Below are 21,937 nucleotides of genomic sequence, written 5' to 3' on the forward strand. Positions count from 1 at the left end.
TAAATAAATCTTAAAAAAAAAAAAAAAGAATCAGGTAAAGCTAAAACTAGTAGGAATAAGGCTATGACGGGGAGCAGGGGCTCCCGCAACCTCAGCGGGCCGTCCAGAGCCCTTCACCCAGGGAGAGAACAGCGAGCTCACCCTAGCCTGGAGGCTGCACTTCCCCGAGACCGTTCGACCCCTCGCGAGCGCCCCCTGCCTGTGGGTGCTGGAAGGTACCTAAGCAGTTAGCGTTCTGAGACATCGACTTGAAACTAGCCGGAAGGAAGTGGCTGGACAAATTCAGACTGTGAGACCTAATGCAGACCACACCAGTCGAGACTCTGCAGAGAGCCAACTTTCTGACTGCCCTCGATGGAGGAGCACTACGGAAATCTCTCAACCAAACGCACAATGAGATTAAATCCATGTTCTTGAGAGACGCGTGCATCCAGGAGGCAAGTGTCATGAATGTCCCACCCAACCCTTTTCTGGATGATTTGGCAAAAGCAAATGGCATATGTATATAAAGGGAGAGAAACGGAGTGGGTAAGACAAGATATTATAGGAGCACACAGTTCTTCCAACTTTTCTGTGGGGTTAACACCTTCCCAATAAAAGGTGGGGGGGGATTTTTTAAAACAAAAGAATGCGCTAGAGCCCCTGGGTCAACCCCTAGATTTGCGGTTTACTTGTGTGTATTTTTGAGCAACTTCCTTTGCATCCCGGAGCCTGTCTTCCCCTCTGTGCAATGGGCATGACATATTCTCAGTCCCCTGCTCTTCCAGAAGATGAGAGGCTAAGGCCTGTGAAGAATTCAGCACAGTGGCTGCTATTAGGTCCTAATTAGCAGTGGCTCATGTTGCTAATATTAGCAAGACAACCACACAGAACCAGAAAGTCCTGGGGGACCAGCCCTCAGGTTGCCCATGGCGGGACAAGTCCATGAGGGCTGGACTGACTGGAGAAGGCTTTGTGGAGGAAGAGGGGTTGGTGCTACCAGCACTGGGGAGAGGGATCCCAGGGGAGGGCTTTCCAGATGCCGCTGCCCCTGCCTGATCAACCTGTGAACTGGGTGTGAGTGGCAGTGGAGATCCCTGTGTTCCAGGAAGGCCAAGGCTACACTGGGGGAAAGTGAGTGCAACTGGGGACTCTGTCTGGAACCAGTAACTGGAGAAGTAAGGGGCCGGGGTATCGGCTTCATCAGAGGTGGGGTCCAGATAGGTAGGTCTGTAACCAGAGTTGGGGCTCATGCTGGGGTTGGGGGCAGGCAGGAGCCAGTCCGTGGTTAGAGCTGGGACCCAGAGACGTCCTGGAGCAGAGTCAGGGTCACAGGCGCACAGCAGGGATGCACTCATAGCCTTCACCTCCCAGCACAGGACTGGGCCCCAGTGGGCAGACCTATAGCTCAGCCGCTCCTGGCTTACTCCAGCCCTTCTTACAGGGCCATGAACTCCTTCAGGAGTGATGGGAATTCCCTTCCAGGTCTACATGTTCAGGCATCTCACTGGGAGCTAGGAGTATTGGTTATCTCTACTCTCCGAGGCAAAGAAATTACTGTTTGCAGCATGGCTTTCCTTAAAAGGGCAGAAAGCACAAGTCCTGTTCTGGGCCAGGAGAGAAGGGATTGAGGAGCTGGGGGCTGGAGCCCATGCAGCAGCTCCCCCACCACCCACCCTGTCCTTTCCTCCCGGGGCTGCCTCGCATCATCTTGGCTTTTCTTCTCCTCTGTACTCTTGGGCACAGGCTCTCCCCGACCTGCGGGGCTTGGAGACAGCCCTCTGTCCCTCTTTGGCTTCGGAGAGGCTCAGGTGCAGACAGTGTGGGGTCTGGGCCAGGAGGGACACGAGGTGAAGAGTAGCTGTCCTCAAGCGCTGTCTTCTCTCTCTCTTTTAATATTATCTCAGGGCTGGTGACTGGTTCTGCCTCGCTCAGCCCTCAGGGCATGCAGAGCTCTTGCTTTTTAGTAATTAGCCCAGTGTTCCGAGCCTCAGACGAAGGGAGCCGTAGCTCTGAGCAATGGGCTCTGGATGGTGATCAATTGTGACTTGTATTAATATTTACAACAATAACATTTTTCATGGGTAAAGTTTGGGGCTTTTTTCTCACTGCAGGAAATGAAATGCAAATTAACAACTGTAAAGATTATAACATAATGAAATAGGACATAAATGATGAAGAATTAATGAATTCAGTGGCTTCAAAGCATGGAGGGAAAATGTCCTTCAAAAGCAAACATGTAGGGGCTCCTGGGTGGCTCAGTTGGTTAAGCGTCTTCCTTCAGCTCAGGTCGCGATCCCCAGGTCCTAGGATCGAGTCCTGCATCAGGCTCCCTGCTCTGTGGGGAGCCTGCTTCTCCCTCTCCCTCTGCCTACCGTCCTCCCAGCTTGTGCTCACTCTCTCTCTCCCTCTCTGTCTCAAATAAATAAATAAAATCTTATTTAAAAAAAAAAAGCAAACATGTAGAAAGACCAAGAGATTACCAACAAGGGGAGGGGACTGCAAGGGCCCGGGCCTGGACTGGGTCCTCCCAAGGGCTGGCCCCTTTCAACCCTTGCTCTGTTTCAGTGGCTTTCCACTGCCTACCCACGTGCTGCAGCAAAAACATAACCCAAAATAGCAGGAGTCCTCCTTGACTCTATCTCCCCCTGCCACAACCCTTCAAGCCAATTATGCAATGACTCTTGAAGATTTCTACTTCTCTTGGATCCATCGCCCTGCCTATTCCTGAGTTCAGGAGCTCACCTGCCTGGGACTCCCTCCGGTTCACCTTCACCCCACCCCTCGGGGTGGAAAATCAGGTATGGTCCTGTCATCTGCCTCTCTAAAAATAAATAAATAAATAAATAAAGCAAATAATACTAAAAAATAATAAACATTGTAAAATGAAAAAACACTTAAGTAAATAATAAATACAATAATAATACATTTTTCAAATAATTTTTTAAAAAGCAAATAATAAACCACCAAACAAGCAAAAATCCTCTTCAGTGATTCTCCATGGCTTTCTCCTCAGCCTCCCTTTGCTCAGCCCCACACACAGGTGACTAATGTAAGATGTCCCCATAGAAAGAGGACGCGGTGCCACACGAACAGATGTTCAACTTGGGGGAGGGGGAGCCTCAAAGTGGGAGGGGCGGGCTGGTTCTCCAGGAGGACAGAATCAAAATACACACCACTGCTTTGGTCAGAACTCTTTTGGTTGCAAATGACAGAAACCCAGTTCAAACTGACTTAAGCAAAACCGGGAAACTACAACTCTAGGGATTTCAGGCATGGCTGGATCCAGGGCAGAAATGATGACCTCGGAGCTGCGTCTCCCTGGAAAACCAGGGCTGTGTGACCTGGAGCAGACAGACCTCCTCTATCAGCCAGCCGCACTTTCTGGTCCCCTCCGACAGCTCAGACTGCTCTCCTAGAATACCACAGACTGGGTGGCTTAAGCAACAGACATTTCTCTCCATTCTGGAAGCTAAAAGTCTGAAATCCGGGTGCCAGCATGGTGAGGGTCTAGTGAAGGCTGTCTTCCTGGTTTACAGATGGCCTCCTTATCCCTGAGCCCTCACATGGTAGACAGAGTAAGCTCTGCTGTCTCTTCCTCTTCTTATAAGGGCACTAATTGTCTTGTGGGGGCCCCACCCTCATGGCTTCATCTCAACCTAATTACCTCCCAAAGGCCCCACCTCTAAATACCACCATATTGCAGGGTGGAGCTTCAATATAGGAGTTTAGGTGAAACACAAACATTCAGTCCGTAACACCCATCCTGAAAACACCAAATGGTGGTGAAGGTGCTTTCAAAATGCAAACGTTCCAGGCTCACAAGGACGGCGGAAGAGATGGGCCCGGTGTCCGCTTGCATCAGCCTGGGGCGTGTGCTGGCTCCCACCCAGGCCCTGACACTTTCCTGATGCGTTGTCAGTGGCTCATCTCTAACCTGAGCAGCCTGTTTATAATCATTCGGCCCTAAGACTCCCCGCTGGCCCTTCCTGGCCCCACAGGCTGGCCCTGCCGTCCAGCCAAGCACTTCGCAATGCAGCCTGCAGCCCACAGCCCACGAGGCCCAGGCCTGGACATATGCTTGGAGACAGAGCGATGTTGTTTCCACGTTGCAGCAGATGCTCCTATGGCCCAGGGAGGCCCACTCAGGCCATAAATCCCAGCCGATGGCGTCCCCCTCTCTCAGAGGCCAGAGAAGCCTCACCCGGGGAGCCACAGAGCCGCGTGGGTAGGTGCTGGGCTGGGCAGATTGCCCCCCAGCGCCTCCTCACCCTGCAGCCTGAGCAGATGAGCCTTTACAAACATGGACTCCATTTTCATACAAATGTCTGTGGTCGTGGCAAATACACGACAGGGAGACAGAAATGTGACATAAAAGCCAAGTCGATTCCGTGGAAGATGCTTCCTGGCGTTCTGGGGGCTTCAGAGAGCCGTGTTAGCCACCTGTCAGAAATGGTGTGGAAACCAGATGGAGCTCTTTGGAGAAGCATCAAACAAGTTTGAGACGAATCTGCATGGAGAGGCGTAATGCAATCAGGCCCAGGGAGCCGCAGGTTGGGGTAGGCAGTGCGGTTCAGGAGAAGAAAATAACAAGCCACAGACTGAGCACTGGACTCCGGGACGGCAGCTGCCACCACGGCAGTCGGCCCTTTCCCTCTCCTGCCCACCATCCCAGCTCCACCGGAGGCACCCAACTTCCCGGGTAGCAGGGCAGCCCTTCCCAAGAGGCTCACCAAGGACAAGAGCCCAGGAGGACCGGCCTGGTCTGGGGCCCTCCTCCCCTTCACAGGATCCGCTGGAAAGGGAGCTTCTTCTAAGGAGGAAACCAGAGAACTGACAGTATGCAAGGTGTCTGCTGCGGGATGTGTATTTATTACTAGAAATGAAAGGAAAGAGGAGGGAGGGAGGGAGGCTTCTGTGGCCCCAAATCATAGGGAAACCACGTTCAAGGTGAAATGGGCCCCTTCGTGCAGGACTTGTCAGAGATTCTGATAGATGGGTGTGACATATTCCCTTATAGCCTCTGTGAGTCAGACCAGAGTTTGCAGATCCACAAAGCTTCTGGAGGGCCTAAAGTTCCTTAGAGCATATTCTGGAAAATACTCGATGAGCCAGCTGTTTTCTGTTTCAACGTCAAAATTAATAAGTACCGTTTTAATACTCCTCACTGATCCCGGCTTCCAGGCACGGATGGCAGGAGGGAGAGCCGTGTTCCTGCCCCAGGCCTGCCCAACGCTGTCATTCCCCCCCCACGCAAACTTCAGCTTCCCCATCAGTTACACGGTGATCGTGAGGCCCTCTCTCCCTGCGCCGTGCCTAGGAAGGGGCTTTGAAGAAGTGAAAGGCCCCATAAGTATACGGTATTGATGATTGTTCTTTTCATTCAAAGACAAGGGTTTGTGCCCTCCCCGTCCCCTCCACATGGATGTGAGCTCACGGTTAGTATGTATCTCTGAAAGCAACAATCTTTTTCTAATTTATAGGTTTGATAAAGGTTTCCTAAGCACCCACTCTGTGCCAGGCAAGTTCTAGTCACCGGGGACACAGCCTGTCCTCCTGGAACCTACAGTTCAGAGTAGCCAGACGTCCTAAACAACTGTATATGTAAGGAAATGGGGGGTCGGTGCTAATAACGTCTGAAAGCTAAATGGAATGAAGGATTTTCAAACGACGACTAATCACAAAAGAAGGAAGGGGAAGATGAGAACTTTTACCCTATGCCACATCACCCAAGTTGATGGTTGGCTTCAGGAAGAGGAAAGTTCTGCCCCCACTTGAACACTGACTCTGGCCAAAGCTGGTCTCAGCCCAGGTTTGCTTCCCTTGGTACAAATAACCAGGGCTTCCCTCCCTGGCCAGCAGTTCCCCTAAAGAGTGAGAAGAAAAAACAGGAGGATAAAAAAAAAAAAAAAAACAAAACAAAACAGGAGAATCAGGTAATTCTCCCATTCAACTGTGACCCTGAGGTAACTACGTTTACTTTCTGGCTAAAAGACAAAGAAAGGTAGGGGGTGGGGGCAGCAGAGAGTGATACAGAGTCCCTTGTACTGATAAACACACTTAAAATTCTAGCCAGAAACTTTTTTTTTACAGATTTATTTATTTATTTTAGAGAGAGCATGAGAGAGGTCAGAGGGGCAGAGGGAGAAGGGGAAAGAGTCTGAAGCAGACTCCATGCTGAGAGGAGAGCTCAAGGCGGGGCTCAATCCCACGACCCTGAGATCAGGACCCTGAGATCACGACCTGAACCGAAACCAAGAGTCGGACACAACCAGCTGTGCCACCCAGGCGCCCCTCTAGTCAGAAACCTTTTAAGGTTTCTTTTTACTCTCAGGGATGGACATACAAAGTCCAGTCTCAGTACTGATCCCATCACAAACCGAACTCCTCTCCCAGCCCAGTCCTTGGACATCAGCTGTGCACTACACGCCCAGGTGGGCCGGAACATCTGCAGCGACGGGAGACCCCCAGGAGGGAACAGCAAGGTGGCCAAGAGGGCGAGCTCAGGCGCCATGCTCTAAAAACACTTCCTTCCTCTCTCATGGACACCTTCCCAGCTTCTAGGAATGGGAGTGCCTCAGGCGGCCAGCACCCCCAATTCACCCTCTGTCCTAGAGCTGCCATGACCAATGACCACAAACAGGGTGGCTTAACACAAGAGGAACTCATTCTCTCACTCTTCTGGAGTCTAGACACCCAAAACTGAGGTATTGGCAGGGCGATGCTCAAGCCAAAGTTCCTAGGGGAGGAGCCTTTGTCGCCCCACCCTAGTTTCCAGCAATATTCAGCACTCCTTGTTCAGGGCTACACCACTCCAACCTCTGTCTCCCTTGTCACATGGACATCTTCTGTGTGTGTCTTCACGTGGCTGTCTTATAAGGACACCAGTCTCTGGCTTTAGAGCTCAGCCGAATCCAGTATTACTTCATCTTAACTCTTTCCATCTGCCGATTATTTCCAAATAACATCATATCTGAAGTACCAGGGGTTAGGACTTGAACATACCCTTTGGGAGGAGCACAATTCAACCCACAATACTCCCCATGCACACTGTTTTTTCTTCATCAGCAGCTCAGTCTTTGGCGGAAAGAACATTCTGGAAAGATGGCCCAGGAGCTTTGCAGGATCCTGGGGTTTGGGGAGAGCCCAGGGTGTGGGATGGCCCCTGAGGACTTGTCAGCACTGCCCGCAGTCTGGATCTCTCTCCTCTGAGCACCTGTGGAGGAGGCCGTGGAGGTCTGGGGTGTCCTCGCTTCTGGAAGTTGCTCGGGCGGGGCCTTGGGCTCCCAAAGCTCCTCTGGCCACAGTGACCCCCTCGCCCAGAGGAATGTTTCCAGAGGCTCAGAGCCCAGCAGTGAGTCACAGCAGGTCCCCCACTGGAAAGCGTGACGTTCCTGCTCTAGTGGCATTTTCAAGTTTCCTTCTCACAGCTTCAGATGTGGTAGGTGGAGGTGGACAGCAGCTTTGAGCTAAACGAATGCAGAGGAAGTGTCAGGCGCAACAGTCCTGAATTGGGAGCATTCTGAACACCCACCGGAAAGACGGGGTGTGTGAAACAGCAGAGAAAACGAAGCAGGCGGGGCCGGGTGGGCGCAGGAGCCAGCCTCCCAGAGACCATCTGATCTGCATTCAACCGGAGCCCCTCTCTGCACTACATCGCTGGATAGGGGGGTGCCTTGTTTGTCTTGTTTTTAAGTTCCAGCAATGCCACCTACTCACTCTATGGCCTTGGGCAATTAATCGGCCTCTGTGCCTCAGTTTCCTCATCTGTCAACTGGGGGGTAAGAAAAGTGTCTACCTTCCAAGGTTGTGGGGGAAGGCTAGGAAAGGCTCCCTGAATGGTTTTCCATTCACTCCCCATTTCTGCCTCCTGTCCCTTCTCCCTTCAAAATCTCCAGAGTTCTGTCTAGTTTAGGCATAGCTAGCTTCCAGTTTAGTAAGCTAAAAGAAGGTGGGGTAAAGTGGGATGAAAAGAGGTTAGGAATGCCAGACAAGAGGGATTCCTGCTTGCTACTCCAGCCCCAATAAAGGGAAACCTTTTGACCGCCAACAACAACAACAACAAAAAGTTATGGGAAAGGTTTCTAGGAATGGGCATGCGCCTCTGGCTTTAGACCTCTCAGTCAGGAGACCCCTCTTTAATCCCAAGCAGGGGTCTTTGCATGGTGACACTTGACAAATCAGTGGATCAGCAGCATACATAAAGATTCCCGTGCCAGGATATTTACTGCAGCATTACTAATAATGGCAAAAAAAAAAAAAAAAAAAACTAGAAACAACCTAGATAACCCAAAACAGAAGAAGTGGTTATGGGATTACAGATCCACAGAGCGGAGTATCGTGCGACTGTTAAATCAGAGGAAGCAAACAAAATTCTCCCCATGGAATCCCCGTCCTGGGAACTGGACCCACCCACATCTAAATGCGCAGGAAGTACCACTGGGAGGAAAGACACCAAAATGAACAACGCTTACCTCTGGGTGGTACAGGTCTGCGCAAGGCTGGCTGTCTTTGTGCTCTTCCACATTTTCCAAATGTTCTAAGACCAATTACTTTTTTTAAAATGAGCATGCCACTCCCCAAAGTTGACAAGAAACCTAGCATCTGTTAGGTTTTAGGAAGGTCTCTTTCCCTTCCTAGAGTCATGCAATATTCTTGGGTCCTGTACAGAGCAGAATATTCAGGAAGAGGGGTGCCTGGGAGGCTCAATCGGTTGAGCGACCAACTCTTGGTTTTGGTTCAGGTCAGGATCTCAGGGTCCTCGGATTGAGCCCCACGTCAGGCTCTGTGCTCAGTGTGGAGACTGCTGGGGATTCTCTCCCTCTGCTCCTCCCTCCCCTGCTCATGCTCTCTCTTTCTCTCTCTCTCTCTCAGTCTCTTCCTCTCTCTAAAATAAAAATAAATAAAATCTTTAAAAAAGCAGCCCATGCAATAGAAAAAAAATTTTAAACAAGAAATAGAATTAAATAAATAAAAACAGAACAGGCTATTCTTTGGACGCCTAGGTGGCTCAGTAAGTTAAGTGTCTGTCTTTGACTCAGGTCATGGTCCCAGGGTCCTGGGATCGAGTCCCACCTTGGGCTCCCTGCTCAGTGGGAAGCCTGCTTCTCCCTCTGCCTGCTGCTCCCCCTGCTTGTGTACGTACTCTCTCTCATTCTCTCTCTCTGACAAATAAACAAATAAAATCTTTTTTTAAAAAGAATATTCAGGCAGGATCCTAACATCTTCGGTCTTCCCTGGTCATTCCAATTTGGCATCAAGGGTGGACTTCTGCTAAACCAACCAGACATTCTCCCTGGGTTCCTGCCAGTTCTTAGGGAGCCCCTAGGTCTGGGGCACTGGTCTCTATTGCTTGAGAAGCCTGACAACCAAACCACCAGCCCCTTCTCAGGTTTAGAGAAAGTGCTCCAAGTTTTTCCGTGAGAGTAGAAACTGCATCATGTGTTTTTAAACACAACTGAGGAGGATATAATAGGCACAATGAGCCACTGCAGGGATGATGCTCCAGTGGCTCTGGATGGCAAAAGGTCTGCGGATGGCAGGAGAGTCTTAGCGTGCATTCCAGAAAGCAGGGGTGAGTCTTTGCATCTGGCAGAGGGCATGAACGAGCGGGGAAGCCTGCAGTGGGGTGTACAGAGGCTGCTAGAGCGAGGGGCACACTGGGAGGAGCTGATGTGTCAGAGTTGAATGTGGAGACAACAGTCCTGACCATGGACACATGGAATGTGTGACCCTGGGGCCGCATCCCTCCATCTGGCCGCTGGCCTCCCCAAGGCCATCCTGTGAGACTGCATTGAGAGTTTCAGGTGGGAGAAGCAGAGGGGGTGCAGAGGACACTCCGGGGGCTTCCTGCCTCTCAGGAGCCGGAGCCTGTACCTACCAGGGTCAGCCGCCCTCCTCATGGCTGACCTCCTAGCCTTGGGACCCCTGACCCAAGAACACCCCAACATATGTGTTCTCTGTCAGGCCAGAAAAACGGGGCCATCCTCTACTAGGAATAAGTTTGATGTGGTTTAAACACAGCAGGGGCAGCTTCAAGAAGTACCCACGGGAACATGCCAGCAAGAGGGGAACTTCCATTTGTCTTCCTGGGTGAACTCCCAGGCGACCTCCTGGGCCCAGGCAGCCTCCCATGAGCCCTCCCAGGCTCCCACTGAGCTCCCCGAACACATTGCTCTCTGTTCAGTCTTGGCCTGTGTCCCTCACTGTGCACTCAAGGCAGGAGCTAGAGTTCAGGCCTAATATTACATACAAGACAATCACATCCTCCCATGGGAGCCAGAGGCCACCTCATTCTCTTGATATTATAAAGCCTGCCTCCCGCAAACCCCGGTTGTGTCCCCTGTTCTCACATGCAACCCCCACGTGGCTCTGTGCGGTGTGCTGTGTCCTCCTTCCCCAGGCTTTGTGTCTGTATGACTGAGAAATGGCTGTCCAGGGTCAGATGTTGCGTGTGCAGCCATCACCCTAGGGCGGGAACCCATCCCTCACCAATGGGGTGAATAAGAGGCAATGAAAACACCCTGGATTCTCTCAAGAGGAAGGCTGGGGGCCTGGATAGAGCTATACCCAAGACGGGAGATGCCAAACAACTGTGTGCAGGGCAGGACCGGGCCTGGGGCTCCCCCAGTCAGGGCCCTGGCTCTGAGAAAGGCCTGCTTAGCCAAGCTGCCCAAGGCCAGCAGGTCGGTCTAGATGACTTCCACTTTCCTAGGCCTGTGGTAAATGAAAGGTCAAAGACACGCCAAGATAGAGCCATAAAACCACTGGCATGTTTTAAATGTTTACATTTAACAAATAACTGCTTTGAACATTAAAACCTCGCTTGGAATAATCCCTAAGTCTAAATGTGAAGAGGTAATGGTGAATGTGAGTCTTAGGCCAGAGGGCTCCCTGCCCTGGCACCAGGCTGGGCCCTGCCTCGCTGGGAGCGGCGCTGGGGCCACATGTGCCTGACTGGGGCCTGTCCCGGTGACCGTGAGGTCAAGGCACCTCTCCCAGGTGTCCGTCTCCCTACCGCCCTCCTCCTCTCCGCCACTGGAGCCCTGTAAGCTGTGGAGATCTCTGGCCGTGGGGGGACCCACTGTTCCCTGCTGGCTAATCATCTTCTTTGCCCCTGGTAGTTGCTGGTTCATGGGTGGCCCAGGGGTGCCAGATTCCTAGCTCTCTAGCAGACGATCTACTATGTCATCGTGTTGCCAGGGTGGTCAGCAAAGCCTGGCCTCATCCGGAAAGACTCCACGTGTAAGAACTGAAGTCCATCTCTGCATCTTCCCTGTGGCCTCACCTCTGCATCTCCTGACACACCCTGAAGCTTCACACATTCCCTCCTGAAGCCTGGACAGCCTACACTGCATGGGTGCCCCTCCCCAGGAGGGCTCACCTCCCCTCTCCCCCCGCCACACACACACACACACACACACACACACACACACACACACACACAGCCTGCCTTGTAAGGATAGGGTGGTCCCCCCGGCCCCTCCAGACCACTTGGGTGACAGGACACAGTGGCATGAGCCAATGGTGCTTCCACTGTCCCTACTGCCACCCCACCCCCTTGCTGGCCAAGACCTCACCCCGGCACTCCCAGATCTGTGTCCTCAGCACTTGCTGGCCTCAGTGAGCTCCCGCTGGCCCTTCCGTTTACTTCCACGGGACTCAGCTGGTGAGGTGGCCAGATGTGTCCAGGGAGGCAGAGAGAGGTCTATCTGCACGCCATTGGGGTGCGGACGCTTCCGGTTCTAGAGAAGTGTGAACTCCGCTAGATACCCTATCTTCCATTCACTGCACACCCACCGCGTGCCATGCCCTGTGCTAGGAGCTGGGGATCCGGGGAGGAGCAAGCCACACACTGCCCTGTCTGCACGGAACTTGCCTCCTCACCAAGGTGGCAAACATTCAGCTGAGAGCACACGGAGTACTTAGCCACTACTGCAATCTGAGCAAATACCCAGGAAAAACATAGCACCCTGCAAGCATGCACCAGGGGCCCTGCCTTCAGCCAGCACAGGGGTGCAGTGGGCAGTGAAAGAATTTAGGTTGGGACATGGAGGGAGCGAGGAGAGGAGAGGGCTCTGGGCAGGGAGAGGGGCGCTGTGTGGAGCCTGGGCTTGTTGCTCGTGAGACCCCCGAAGGAGGCACCTGTGGCCACAGTGTGGGAAGCACAACAGGGAGGGAGGGCTCTGAGAAGAGGCTGGAGCCAGGCGCCCCCACCCCCACCCCCTGCAACCTGAGAAGCAGTCCACTTCCCGGGACTAAACTGCTCAGGTGAATCCTCTGGGCAGGTCCCAGGCCTGATCCCTGGAAGCTGGCTGCTCCCCAAACGGCCCCCACTGTGGCCTCTCATGGTCTCTGAGAAGAAGTCAGTCAGACAGAGAGCCCCAAGGTGTCTCTCTGATCAGATCAGAGGGAACGAGGTAGGCCTGCTCCTCGCACATTCCCACTCACCCACTCCTTCAGGCCAGTCCTGGGGGAGATGCTCTGGATGTGGGGGGCAGAGGACCTGGGGGCAGGGCTGGCTGGTCACACTTCAGACCCTCTGCCCCTCCCTGCATTGCTGGCACCGCTAGTCACACCCCAGATGGTACTTTCTTACAGTTCTGCCGCTGGGTAATTAAGCTCCCAGGGGTGCTATATTTAAGTTTTGTCAACACGGCTATTTATAAAATGCTGCTTCTCAGGCGTGGATGAGAATCTCAGGGGGAGTTGGGGGGTGGGTGTGGCACTCCTCCAGAACGCTAGAGCCTCTAGAGGCCCAGGATGGGGCCGCAGAGGCTGGTGGGAACGTGGACAGTCACCAAGGAGGACGTGGCCCAAGGACACAGGACCAGCATCTTGACTGCAGGGAAACAGGTGCACGTGCTGAGACTGGCCTTCAGTCACACTGTTCTCTGCCTCAAGACCCCTCATCCCCGCCCATCTCCAAGTGTTCAAATCCCACCACCCTTCCGCATTTGGCTCAGATGCCCCCTGCCTCCATCTTCCCTTTCGTTTCTGCCCCCTCCTCCCCTTGATGCTACCACAGCTCTCCGCAGCTGGCTCTGTTCCTGGCTTAAAGAAAGGCCTCTGCTCCACAGAGACAAATAGGCAGCAGCTTTGTTTTTAATGTTTCTCTCACTCCTGCCTGCAAACACACTCTACGGGCTCTCCTTTCCTGTCACTTAGAGCCATCTTGGGCAAATCCATAACTTTTGGGGTCATTTCTCACTGTAAGGATGATCTCACCTTCGAGTGGTAACAAGTCCTATCTAGTCCCATCTTTATACAACAATGTGAATATACTTAACAGGACTGAACTGTATACTTAAAAATCATCAAGATGGTAAAATTTTGTGTTATATGCATTTTATCACAATTAAAAACAATTTTTTAAACCTTTACTCTCACAACCACTTTTAGCCTTTTTGTATCCCAAGCTCAGGCCTATGTCCCCAGCTGAGGGACCAGCAGTCGAGGCATGTTGTATCACTACACGAGGAGGAAGTAGTTGTATTAGAATTCTCCAGAGAAGCCGAAGCAATAGAAGATACAGATATAGATTACATAGAGAGAGAGAGAGCGGTTTATGATAAGGAATTGGCTTACATGAGTATGGAGTCTGGCAAATCCAAAATCCGTAGAACCGATGTCCCAGTTCGAAGGTCATCAGGCAGGAGAATTCTCTTACTCACAGGAAGGCCGGGCTTTGTTCCAATCAGTCCTGCAATGGATTGGATGAGGCCCATCGACATTAGGGAGGGCATTCTGCTTTACTCAGTCTACCGATTCAAACGTCCCTCCTACCTAAACATACCCTCACGGAAACCCAGAATAATGCTTGACCCGAGATCTGGACACCCATGGCCCAGCTGAGCGGACACATGAACTTCACCACCCCTGTGTAAACAGCAAAGACAGCCAGAGCAAGTCAGGAGGCCCAGGTTCCACCCTGCCTCCTGCCCTCACTCTCGGCTGGCCTCTCCGGACCTCAGCTCCCACATCTCACGAGGCGAGACGAGGCCTATGAACAGCTCCATCAGCTGTAAAGTGCTCTCTCTAGCCACAGGCTGCGGTGGTGGTGGTGGTGGTAATCGCATTAGCTGCCCTTGGTAAATGAATGGACGGTTGCCACACACAGCTGTAGTGGAGGTGGGGGGGGGATCTTTGCTGGATACCTTCCTGGCCTGTTGATTTCCAGAGGGGATTTATGGGCCCTGGTAGTCATTATTTCAGGGTGACTTATCAAAAAAAAAAGAAAAGTGCCTGCGGCCTCATCATAAGCACTTATTCCACAGGAAAGTTGTTTGCAAAACACAACAGACATCAATAATGATGTTCACGGAGTTGTAAATCTTCTAAGCCTGCCTTTCCTTCCTGGGGACTAACGCACTTGATTTGGTTCTCCAGGAGCTCAGAAGTTTCCAAATAGATAACAGAATCCCAAAGTCCATTAAGCAAGGTAATTTACAACAGTGGCAGGCCAAATTCAGGGAAAGACATTAGAGCATTTTCCCATTTGGCTGGCAGGAAAGACATTATTCTAAGCACACACACAACAAACGCTGTTAGGTGACAATGAGGACATCGGCGAGCTCCCTTAATGAGTTTATTCATCCCCTTAACCATGGAACACGTTAATTTTGAGTAAAAGTTGTACCAACGGATAAGATTCTCAAAGCCCTGATGTGGACACACGGGACATCATTTCTGGCCCATGAAACAGGCATCACTGGACATTGTAACAAGGCGAAGAGGGGGGAAATGTCAACTTCCTTTAGAGCCCTGACTCAGACCTCAAGCTCTGGCTTGTCAAAAGTATAAGGTGAAGAAGTAACTCCAAACTCTATACTGCAGAAGCATCCGGATGCCTCGCAGAGTGCTGTGGGAGAGGAAAGAAACACAAATTGCTATTTGTGAAATTGCCACATTTTCCTCATTTTTCATGTTTTAAATGACAACCAGAAGTTTGGTTTCCTTCTCTGCTGCTTTGTCCTGGGGGTGCTGTCACCCCACATGCCTTTCAAGGTCAAGAAAGGAGACTTCCACTGAGAGAAAAAGAAAAAGTTCCATAAGCTCTCCTGTGGCCCAACTATGGAGCAACCCAAAGAGACAGAATAGAAACTAATTTGTAATGGAGTACTTATTGAGCTCCTATGGTATACCTTTGTCACAAAGGACAGAAAACCAACTTGAACTGACTTAAGTATAACAATGAATTTATTGGTTATTGGGATCCATCCTCCCAACCAGTACAGTAAACTCTTTCTTCACCTGTTGGCTCAGTGTCATGAGAAGCCCAAAGTGGCCAGGTGGCAGTCCCAGCTTCCAGTTCCACGGTGTCGTCGTTTTATTTCCTGGTGGAAGCATTCCTCCCTTGGAAATCAAGCTGAGCTCAAAGTTGCAGGGCCATGAGGCAAAAATCATTTCAGTGGATTATTGGGTAGAGTAGTGAAAGGCGCTGCTCCCACCTTCACTCTCTGAATTCCCAGATCCCTGTCTTCTGGCACCAGGATCGGTCCTTGATTCAAACTGCATACTGCACCCAATAAGATCGACTCCCGTTCTTTCAGGATGTTGTCTCCCAATTGGTGCCGTACATGAATATTCAAAAGGCCATTCCACTGTCACATTGGGTTGAATCATTGAAATTGCCAATTTTATAAGTCAAAAACAATTGAACAGTGGCAATTTCCCATGCTTCGACCTATTATCAGGCCAGCTACTTCGGGACAATGGGGCACATGATAAGACCAGTGAATTCCATGGGCATGTACCCATTGCGTGCTTCTTATACAGTGAAATGAGTTCCTTACTGGGAAGCAATGTCAGAGGAGTACCTTAATGCGAATGAGGCATTCCAGAATCCATGAATGGTGGTGCTGACAGAAGGCAGGGAAGGCAAGTCCATTTGCAGAATACATGTCCGTTCCAGAGAGAACCAATCGCTGTTCCCACCATGATGGAAGGAGTCAAATATTCCAAGGACTGATGCCTTAGCAGGGGCTCAGCATTGGTCTCTGTTGCAGGCAGTTTAAGCCATTAGCAGCAGTGGTGATAACCAGATCAGCCTTGGAGAAGTCCAGGTTTGGAGTCCATATGTAGTCTCCATTCCTGCCACTGTAGGCTCTTTTCCATGGGCCCATTGAGCAAACACTGGGACCACTGGGGAAAGAGGTTGACTACCTCTACAGAACGTGTCACCATGTCCACCTGATTACTGAAAGCCTCCTTACAGTAAGTGCAATTTGGTAAGCATTCACAAGACACAAAAATCTTCATGCGCTCTGCCCTTCCTGAGAGATCTATGCATTTACCTCTTATCCAAACTGCCACCAATTTCTGATCCTGTTCTTTCCAAGTCCCTGATCACCCTGCCAAATGATTAGCCATTGCCCATGAATTAGAGTAAATTCACACTTCTGGCCACCTGTGAGTCCAGAAAAAGTGGGCCCCCATGGGTTGTTCTTAAGTTCTGACCTCCTAGAGGATTTCTCTTCAACACTCTCTTTCAGAAATATTCCTTATTCGTTTCTGCTGTAGCAATCCTCTTCTAGAATGTGCCAGCATAGCCTCCAGAGCCCTCTGTAAACTGAGCCTGATTTTTTTTTCCTTCCGTCAACAGTAAGTTCTAAGAAACTTACCATTTGGCCAGAAGTGTGGATTGAGGAAAAGGAGGGAATGCAGTAACAGTGGTACTCGTGTCTCACTTATTCATGCAACTTACTTGTACTCTCTAATTCTTTGGAGGGAGAACCCTGACTTGAGGGATTGCTGCTGTGCAAGCCCCCCCAGGGGTGAGGAAGCCACATAATTCCCAACACATGATGAGTCGCTCAGGTGGCCCATTCTGGAGGCTAGTCTATCTAGGAAGCCAGGAACTGTTTCTCAAGTGGAGAATAGTTATTTGCATAAAAAAGCATAGCTTTGGGGGCACCTGGGTGGCTCAGTCAGTTAAGCATCTGACTCTTGATCTTAGCTCAGGTTTTGATCTCAGGGTCATGAGTTTGAGCCCCACATTGGGCTCCACCCTGCGTGTGGAGCCTACTTAAAAAAAAAAAGCAAGCACAGCTTTTCTTCAAAACCCTGATTCTCCCACTGGGGCTTAGTAGAGTCTCCACACCTCGATACACCTCGAGTATCCTTTGACCTGCTGAGTCTTAAAGCTCCGTGTCAGAGCATCTTGTACTGCCGCCTGCACCTCCTGCAGAGTCCTCTTTGGGCTCAAGGCAAAACTTCAAGCCTTATAAATTAATACATAGGTCAGAGCAGCATCCTAAAATGTAGTACATGTTGCTTCCAAAATCAAAAAAGGCCCCAAAGCATTCCGCCTCTTTGAAGGTAAGGGATGCAAGATGGAGCAACTTTTCTTTCACTTTGGAAGGAATATCCCCATATTCTCCAAACCACTAGACTCCAAAACACTTCAGAGAACTTTCATGGGTTTAGTCTCTCATCCTCTGGCTTGTATGTGTCTCTAAGCCTTCTAAGATGCGACTTCCTGCTTATTGGTCCAGTCAGCAGGCTCTCATCAATGTAGCGGGTCCGTGCGATGTTCTGTGGCCCGTGAAGACCATCGAGATCCTTACAGCCTGTAGCATGTCTGAGACAACACCACCAAGGACCCCCGTCAACAGAGTATCTGACGCATAAAAGCACAACTATTTGTCAGTTTGAAAACTTGCATATCAGGTGCCGGGAGTTGTGTTGACTTGTGCCGATAAAGTTACGACAACTAGAAAAGTAGCTATATTTAGAATCACCAACTCATTTAGGTCCGTGATGACCCATAGTAAGTTTCTAAGACCTACCATCTTTCTGCACAGGCCAAATAGATGAGCTAAGTGGGTATGTGATGGAAACCACTACCTCTACACCTTTCAAGACCTTTCCACACTAATCTCTGACATCCTCCCCCTACCCCCCACCCCTGTCAAGAATGCAGCATTGTTTTTGGCTTACTATCCTTGCAGGAAGGGCAGAGTTCATAATAGTTCTCACTTCACAAGTCAGGGAGCTAATGTGATGATTCTGCCATTTGCACAGTGTGTCTATGCCCATTATACATTGAGAAACTAAGGAAATATCACAGAGTTAGGTCATGGACCCAATGTGAAATGAAGTTTGTTCAAAACTCCATTTATCACCTGACCACCATTAACCTTTCCTTTGGTAGACTACAGTGGCATTTGGAGTCCCCGGGAATTAGTAAAAAGTAAGATTCAGTGTCAAGTAGCCCCAAAAAGGACTATACAGTTCCTTCGTCTACATTCACCCTAGTAAATGGTGGTGGACCCACGGGGGAAGGACCATGTTTACAGTATACATTTAAATATGTACGGCATTGTTGCGGATTGTTCCTCAGTAGGACCAAGAACCCCCTTCAACCATGTGGTTTCTGGTAATGTGAACTGGCTTAGGTCTGGGAAACTGCGTGAGAGACCATGGCTCTCCCTTGTGGGGATGGAAGCTTGGCTTCTGGCCACTGGATCTAGGCCGTACTATAATTACCGAGCCCCATGTGGCTCCACCTCAGGTGGGTGTAAGCAGCTGGGGTGGAGAGAGAGCTGAAGTTTGTCTCCTGCTCCTCAGCCAGCCCCCTCTCAGCCTCTTCCCCAGCTCTTGGCTCAGCGACTTTCTCCCTGAAAGACCTTCCAGTAAAACTCTCCATGTTTCAGGTTCCACCTTATATAATGGAGGCATTATATATAGATTATATGTACATAATGTATTATATATTATATAGACATTATATATACACGTGACATATATATAATATTATATATAGTATATGTAATATACTATATATACTATACATATAGCAGGTACATCCTAGGGTTCCCATGAAAAGTAGAGTGGGTAATCCATGTAAAGCAGGTAGCTAGTGTTAAAGTGCTCAGAACTGCCAGACATCATCATCATCATTACTGCTTCTGTTGTTTATTATTATTATTATCATTATTATTTTAAACCAGAGTATACAAATGGCCCCAATCCATCTACCAGGTCAGGAATCAGGGCACATGTCCTCCTCAGCTGCAACTCGGGCAGTGAAAGGCAAATCTCTCAAAATGGACTTGGGCTGAGCATACACACAGACACACGGCTTCCTCAAACTTGAGAACTTTGTACAGGGAAGGCCAGTTTGGGGTGAGGCCTGGTGGTGGGGAGCAAAGGCCCAGAATGTGGGCATTGCCTTGGCCGTGCAGACATTTGACAGCTGGCACACTCTCTGACTGCTCTCTTCCTGCTGGCTACCAGTAGGCGGATAGCTGGCATGGCCGGGGTGGGGGTGGAGGGGGGAGTTAGCAGTCTGATAGCATTTTCTTTTCACAGGGGCCTAGAGAATAGAAGTGGAATTTGGAGAAGCTACAAAGATAACTTGGGGCCGCTTTGAACATCCTAACCAAAAGCATTTCTGCATCCCAGAGATGGGGCAGCCCCATCAATCCATAAGTCCTTCAGAGCTACAGCCTCAGATGTGGGCTGTGTGGAGGGACCCAGTATCTGAAGCCTCACAGAAGTCGACCAGGGAGATCTCCTAGCCCATCCTTCCTGGGCACAGACACCGAAAACTCTTCCTCAAGTAAAAAGTCAGTCTTCAGAATCCTGAGCTGTTGTCAGAAATGTCTCTGGAGTCATTACTGGGAAGCTCTTGCTTGTTCCCCAAAGCCAAAGACTACAGAGAGAGCTGGGTCAACAGAAACTGCCGAGAGTGAGAGCAGCTCATGCCTCCCCTTCTTACCTTGGCCCTCCGTGAGCAGGAGAGGTCAGAGCTGACTCAGCGACATCCCACAGTCGTCTCACCCCTTCCCATCTGGGAATGATACCATGGTTACAACTGGCTCCCAGGCTATGGAGAAGACAGGACTTTGTCACAGGGCTTCTGCCTAAGAAGCTCTAGACAGCCTAGGGATTTACCTACTGAAGCAACTATCCCAAATGGCCAACTAGTCTTTCAACTGCGGTGCCATCCACTAAAGTATATAACATATCTGGGCATCGGTGCACCCCCGATCTCTAATTCCTACCAAGTGGCTGTCTGGTCTGGGAATCATCTGTGTATCTCCAAGGAAGCAAGGGGTCAAGGACCTGCCATGGAATCAGCATTACCTGCTGAGGCCAAAGCTGTTTCTCCAAGCTCATGCCCTTTGCCCTCCATGGAATCAGTGGAAACTGGAGATAGAACACAGAATGACTTGAGGTTAAGACTGACAGACCCCAAGTGCCCCAGCCAGGGAGACAGGTGGAAATGATAGCTGTGCATCACTTCGCCCTGTTGTCTGAGGGAGCCTTGGACCCCCTGCCAGAGTCAGAAGCATTCTTCCAGCACCAGCAGAAGCTCTGAAGTTTAACTTTTCCTAAGAACCGGGGGAGAGCCTCCTTTATAGTGTGGTCACACTACCCCCTGCTGGACAGAAGGCAGCATGACAATGAGCCCTTGGCCAGCACTTGCAGAAGTTTGCCAAGAGCCTACAGTGGGCAAGACACCAGGTACACAGCAAGCACTCACTAAATGTTACTGTTATCATCACTGTCCTTTAGTTGCTGTCGTTGTTGCCCCTGTTACACAGAGAGCACCTGCAGGTCATGTGAGCTGACAGGGGTCACGGAAGAAGAGGTCTAACAGAACCCTAGGTGAGAGGGACTTAAGAGAAGCCAAAAGGGGATGATGGCCAGAGCAGAGCTGGGACGCATCGGGAGAGGCAGAAAGACGCCCTCTGCTTCCTGACTCTGCCTCCAGCTGTCTCTCAGAGAAAGGATAGCTTCTTCAAGTGTGATCCCTGCGCACAGGGCCCATCTTCAAAGTTAGAGGGGCAGAAGACGCCCAGAGCCCCAGTTACCTACAAAAGCACCTCTCACTTTCACAGAAGGCCTGGCCCTGCCGCCCCAGAAAAAGCACCTACGGGGACCGAGTCTTCTCAGCCCAGGTTCCGCTAACAGACTACGCAAACGCACCCCATCCCCACACTGCAAACATTTGCTGAGCCAACCCAGCTTAATGTAAGCTTGTAGCCAACCAAAACCTCAAGTGAGCTAACATGACCTTGCTGTTTTCATTTTCATCAAGATAAGAAAATGCCAAGATAAGTAATTGTCAGAGTTAATAATTTAACAATGCAATAGACCTTGTAATTAAAAACAAGCTGAAGGAGGCCACAAAGTGATTGTAATAATGTTTCAAGGGCCAATTACATGAAAGCCTCCTCTCACTATGCCAGGAGAGCCAGAAGGGAGGAATCAGACTCATTAGGGCTTAGAGTGGTTTATGCATCATGAAAACACTTTCCTCAATGTGTGGCCTATCAGAATGCTTTGGATAGAGAGTTAAGATGGCGGAGGAGTAGGGGACCCCTTTTTCAGCCGGTCCCCTGAGTCGAGCTGGATAGGTACCAGACCAGCCTAAATAACCACGGAATCAGCCTGAGACGCAGGATGATGCATCTGGATCTCTACAAATGAACATCTCCAGCGCTGAGTATTGAAGTACGAAGAGGGGAGCTGTAAACCGTGCACGGATATCGGAAGATAAACGGAAGGGGGAGGGAGCCGCCGCGTTTGGGCTCCGGGAAGCGGCAGCCACCTGCACGGGGGAGCGGGCGGACTCACAGAGGGCACCCACGAGAGAGCGGACTGAGAACGGTGAGCCGTAAACGCGTGCCACCAGGCATCTCCCGGAACACCGGAATCCCGGTGTGCTCACGGGATCCAGACTGAGACCGGGAACTCCCGGAGCGCGCACGGGGCGGCTGGCGGCTGGCGGGCCACCTGCACGGGGGAGCGGGCGGACTCGCGGTCGGCACCCGCGAAACAGCAGACTGAGACCCTGAACCAGGTGCGCGCGACACCAGGCTTCTCACGAAACTCCGGAATCGAGGTGTGCTCACCGGGCATAGACTGAGACCGGGAGACCCGGGAGCGCACGGGGCGGCCGGTGGCTGGCGGCATTAGAAACACAAAGGACAGAGACGCGCCGGCC

At 50.8% G+C, this 21,937-nt stretch overlaps 1 protein-coding gene across 1 annotated transcript in view; it reads right to left on the reverse strand.

Annotated features, from left to right (window-relative positions):
- Positions 1 to 6,059: 6,059 nt before the first annotated feature.
- Positions 6,060 to 21,937, reverse strand: part of CUNH5orf15 (chromosome unknown C5orf15 homolog) — a 60,614-nt gene continuing 44,736 nt past the window's right edge. Inside the window, exons 2-3 of the mRNA XM_057307049.1 lie at positions 13,567 to 13,681; positions 6,060 to 7,448 (exon numbers count right to left, since the gene is read on the reverse strand). Of these exons, the coding sequence (XP_057163032.1) occupies positions 7,412 to 7,448; positions 13,567 to 13,681 (152 nt within the window). The 3' untranslated portion in view covers positions 6,060 to 7,411. The remainder of the gene's footprint in view (positions 7,449 to 13,566; positions 13,682 to 21,937) is intronic.

This window comes from Ursus arctos, unplaced genomic scaffold (assembly GCF_023065955.2).
Source record: "Ursus arctos isolate Adak ecotype North America unplaced genomic scaffold, UrsArc2.0 scaffold_5, whole genome shotgun sequence".
In the NCBI taxonomy this organism is placed as follows: Eukaryota; Metazoa; Chordata; class Mammalia; order Carnivora; family Ursidae; genus Ursus; species Ursus arctos.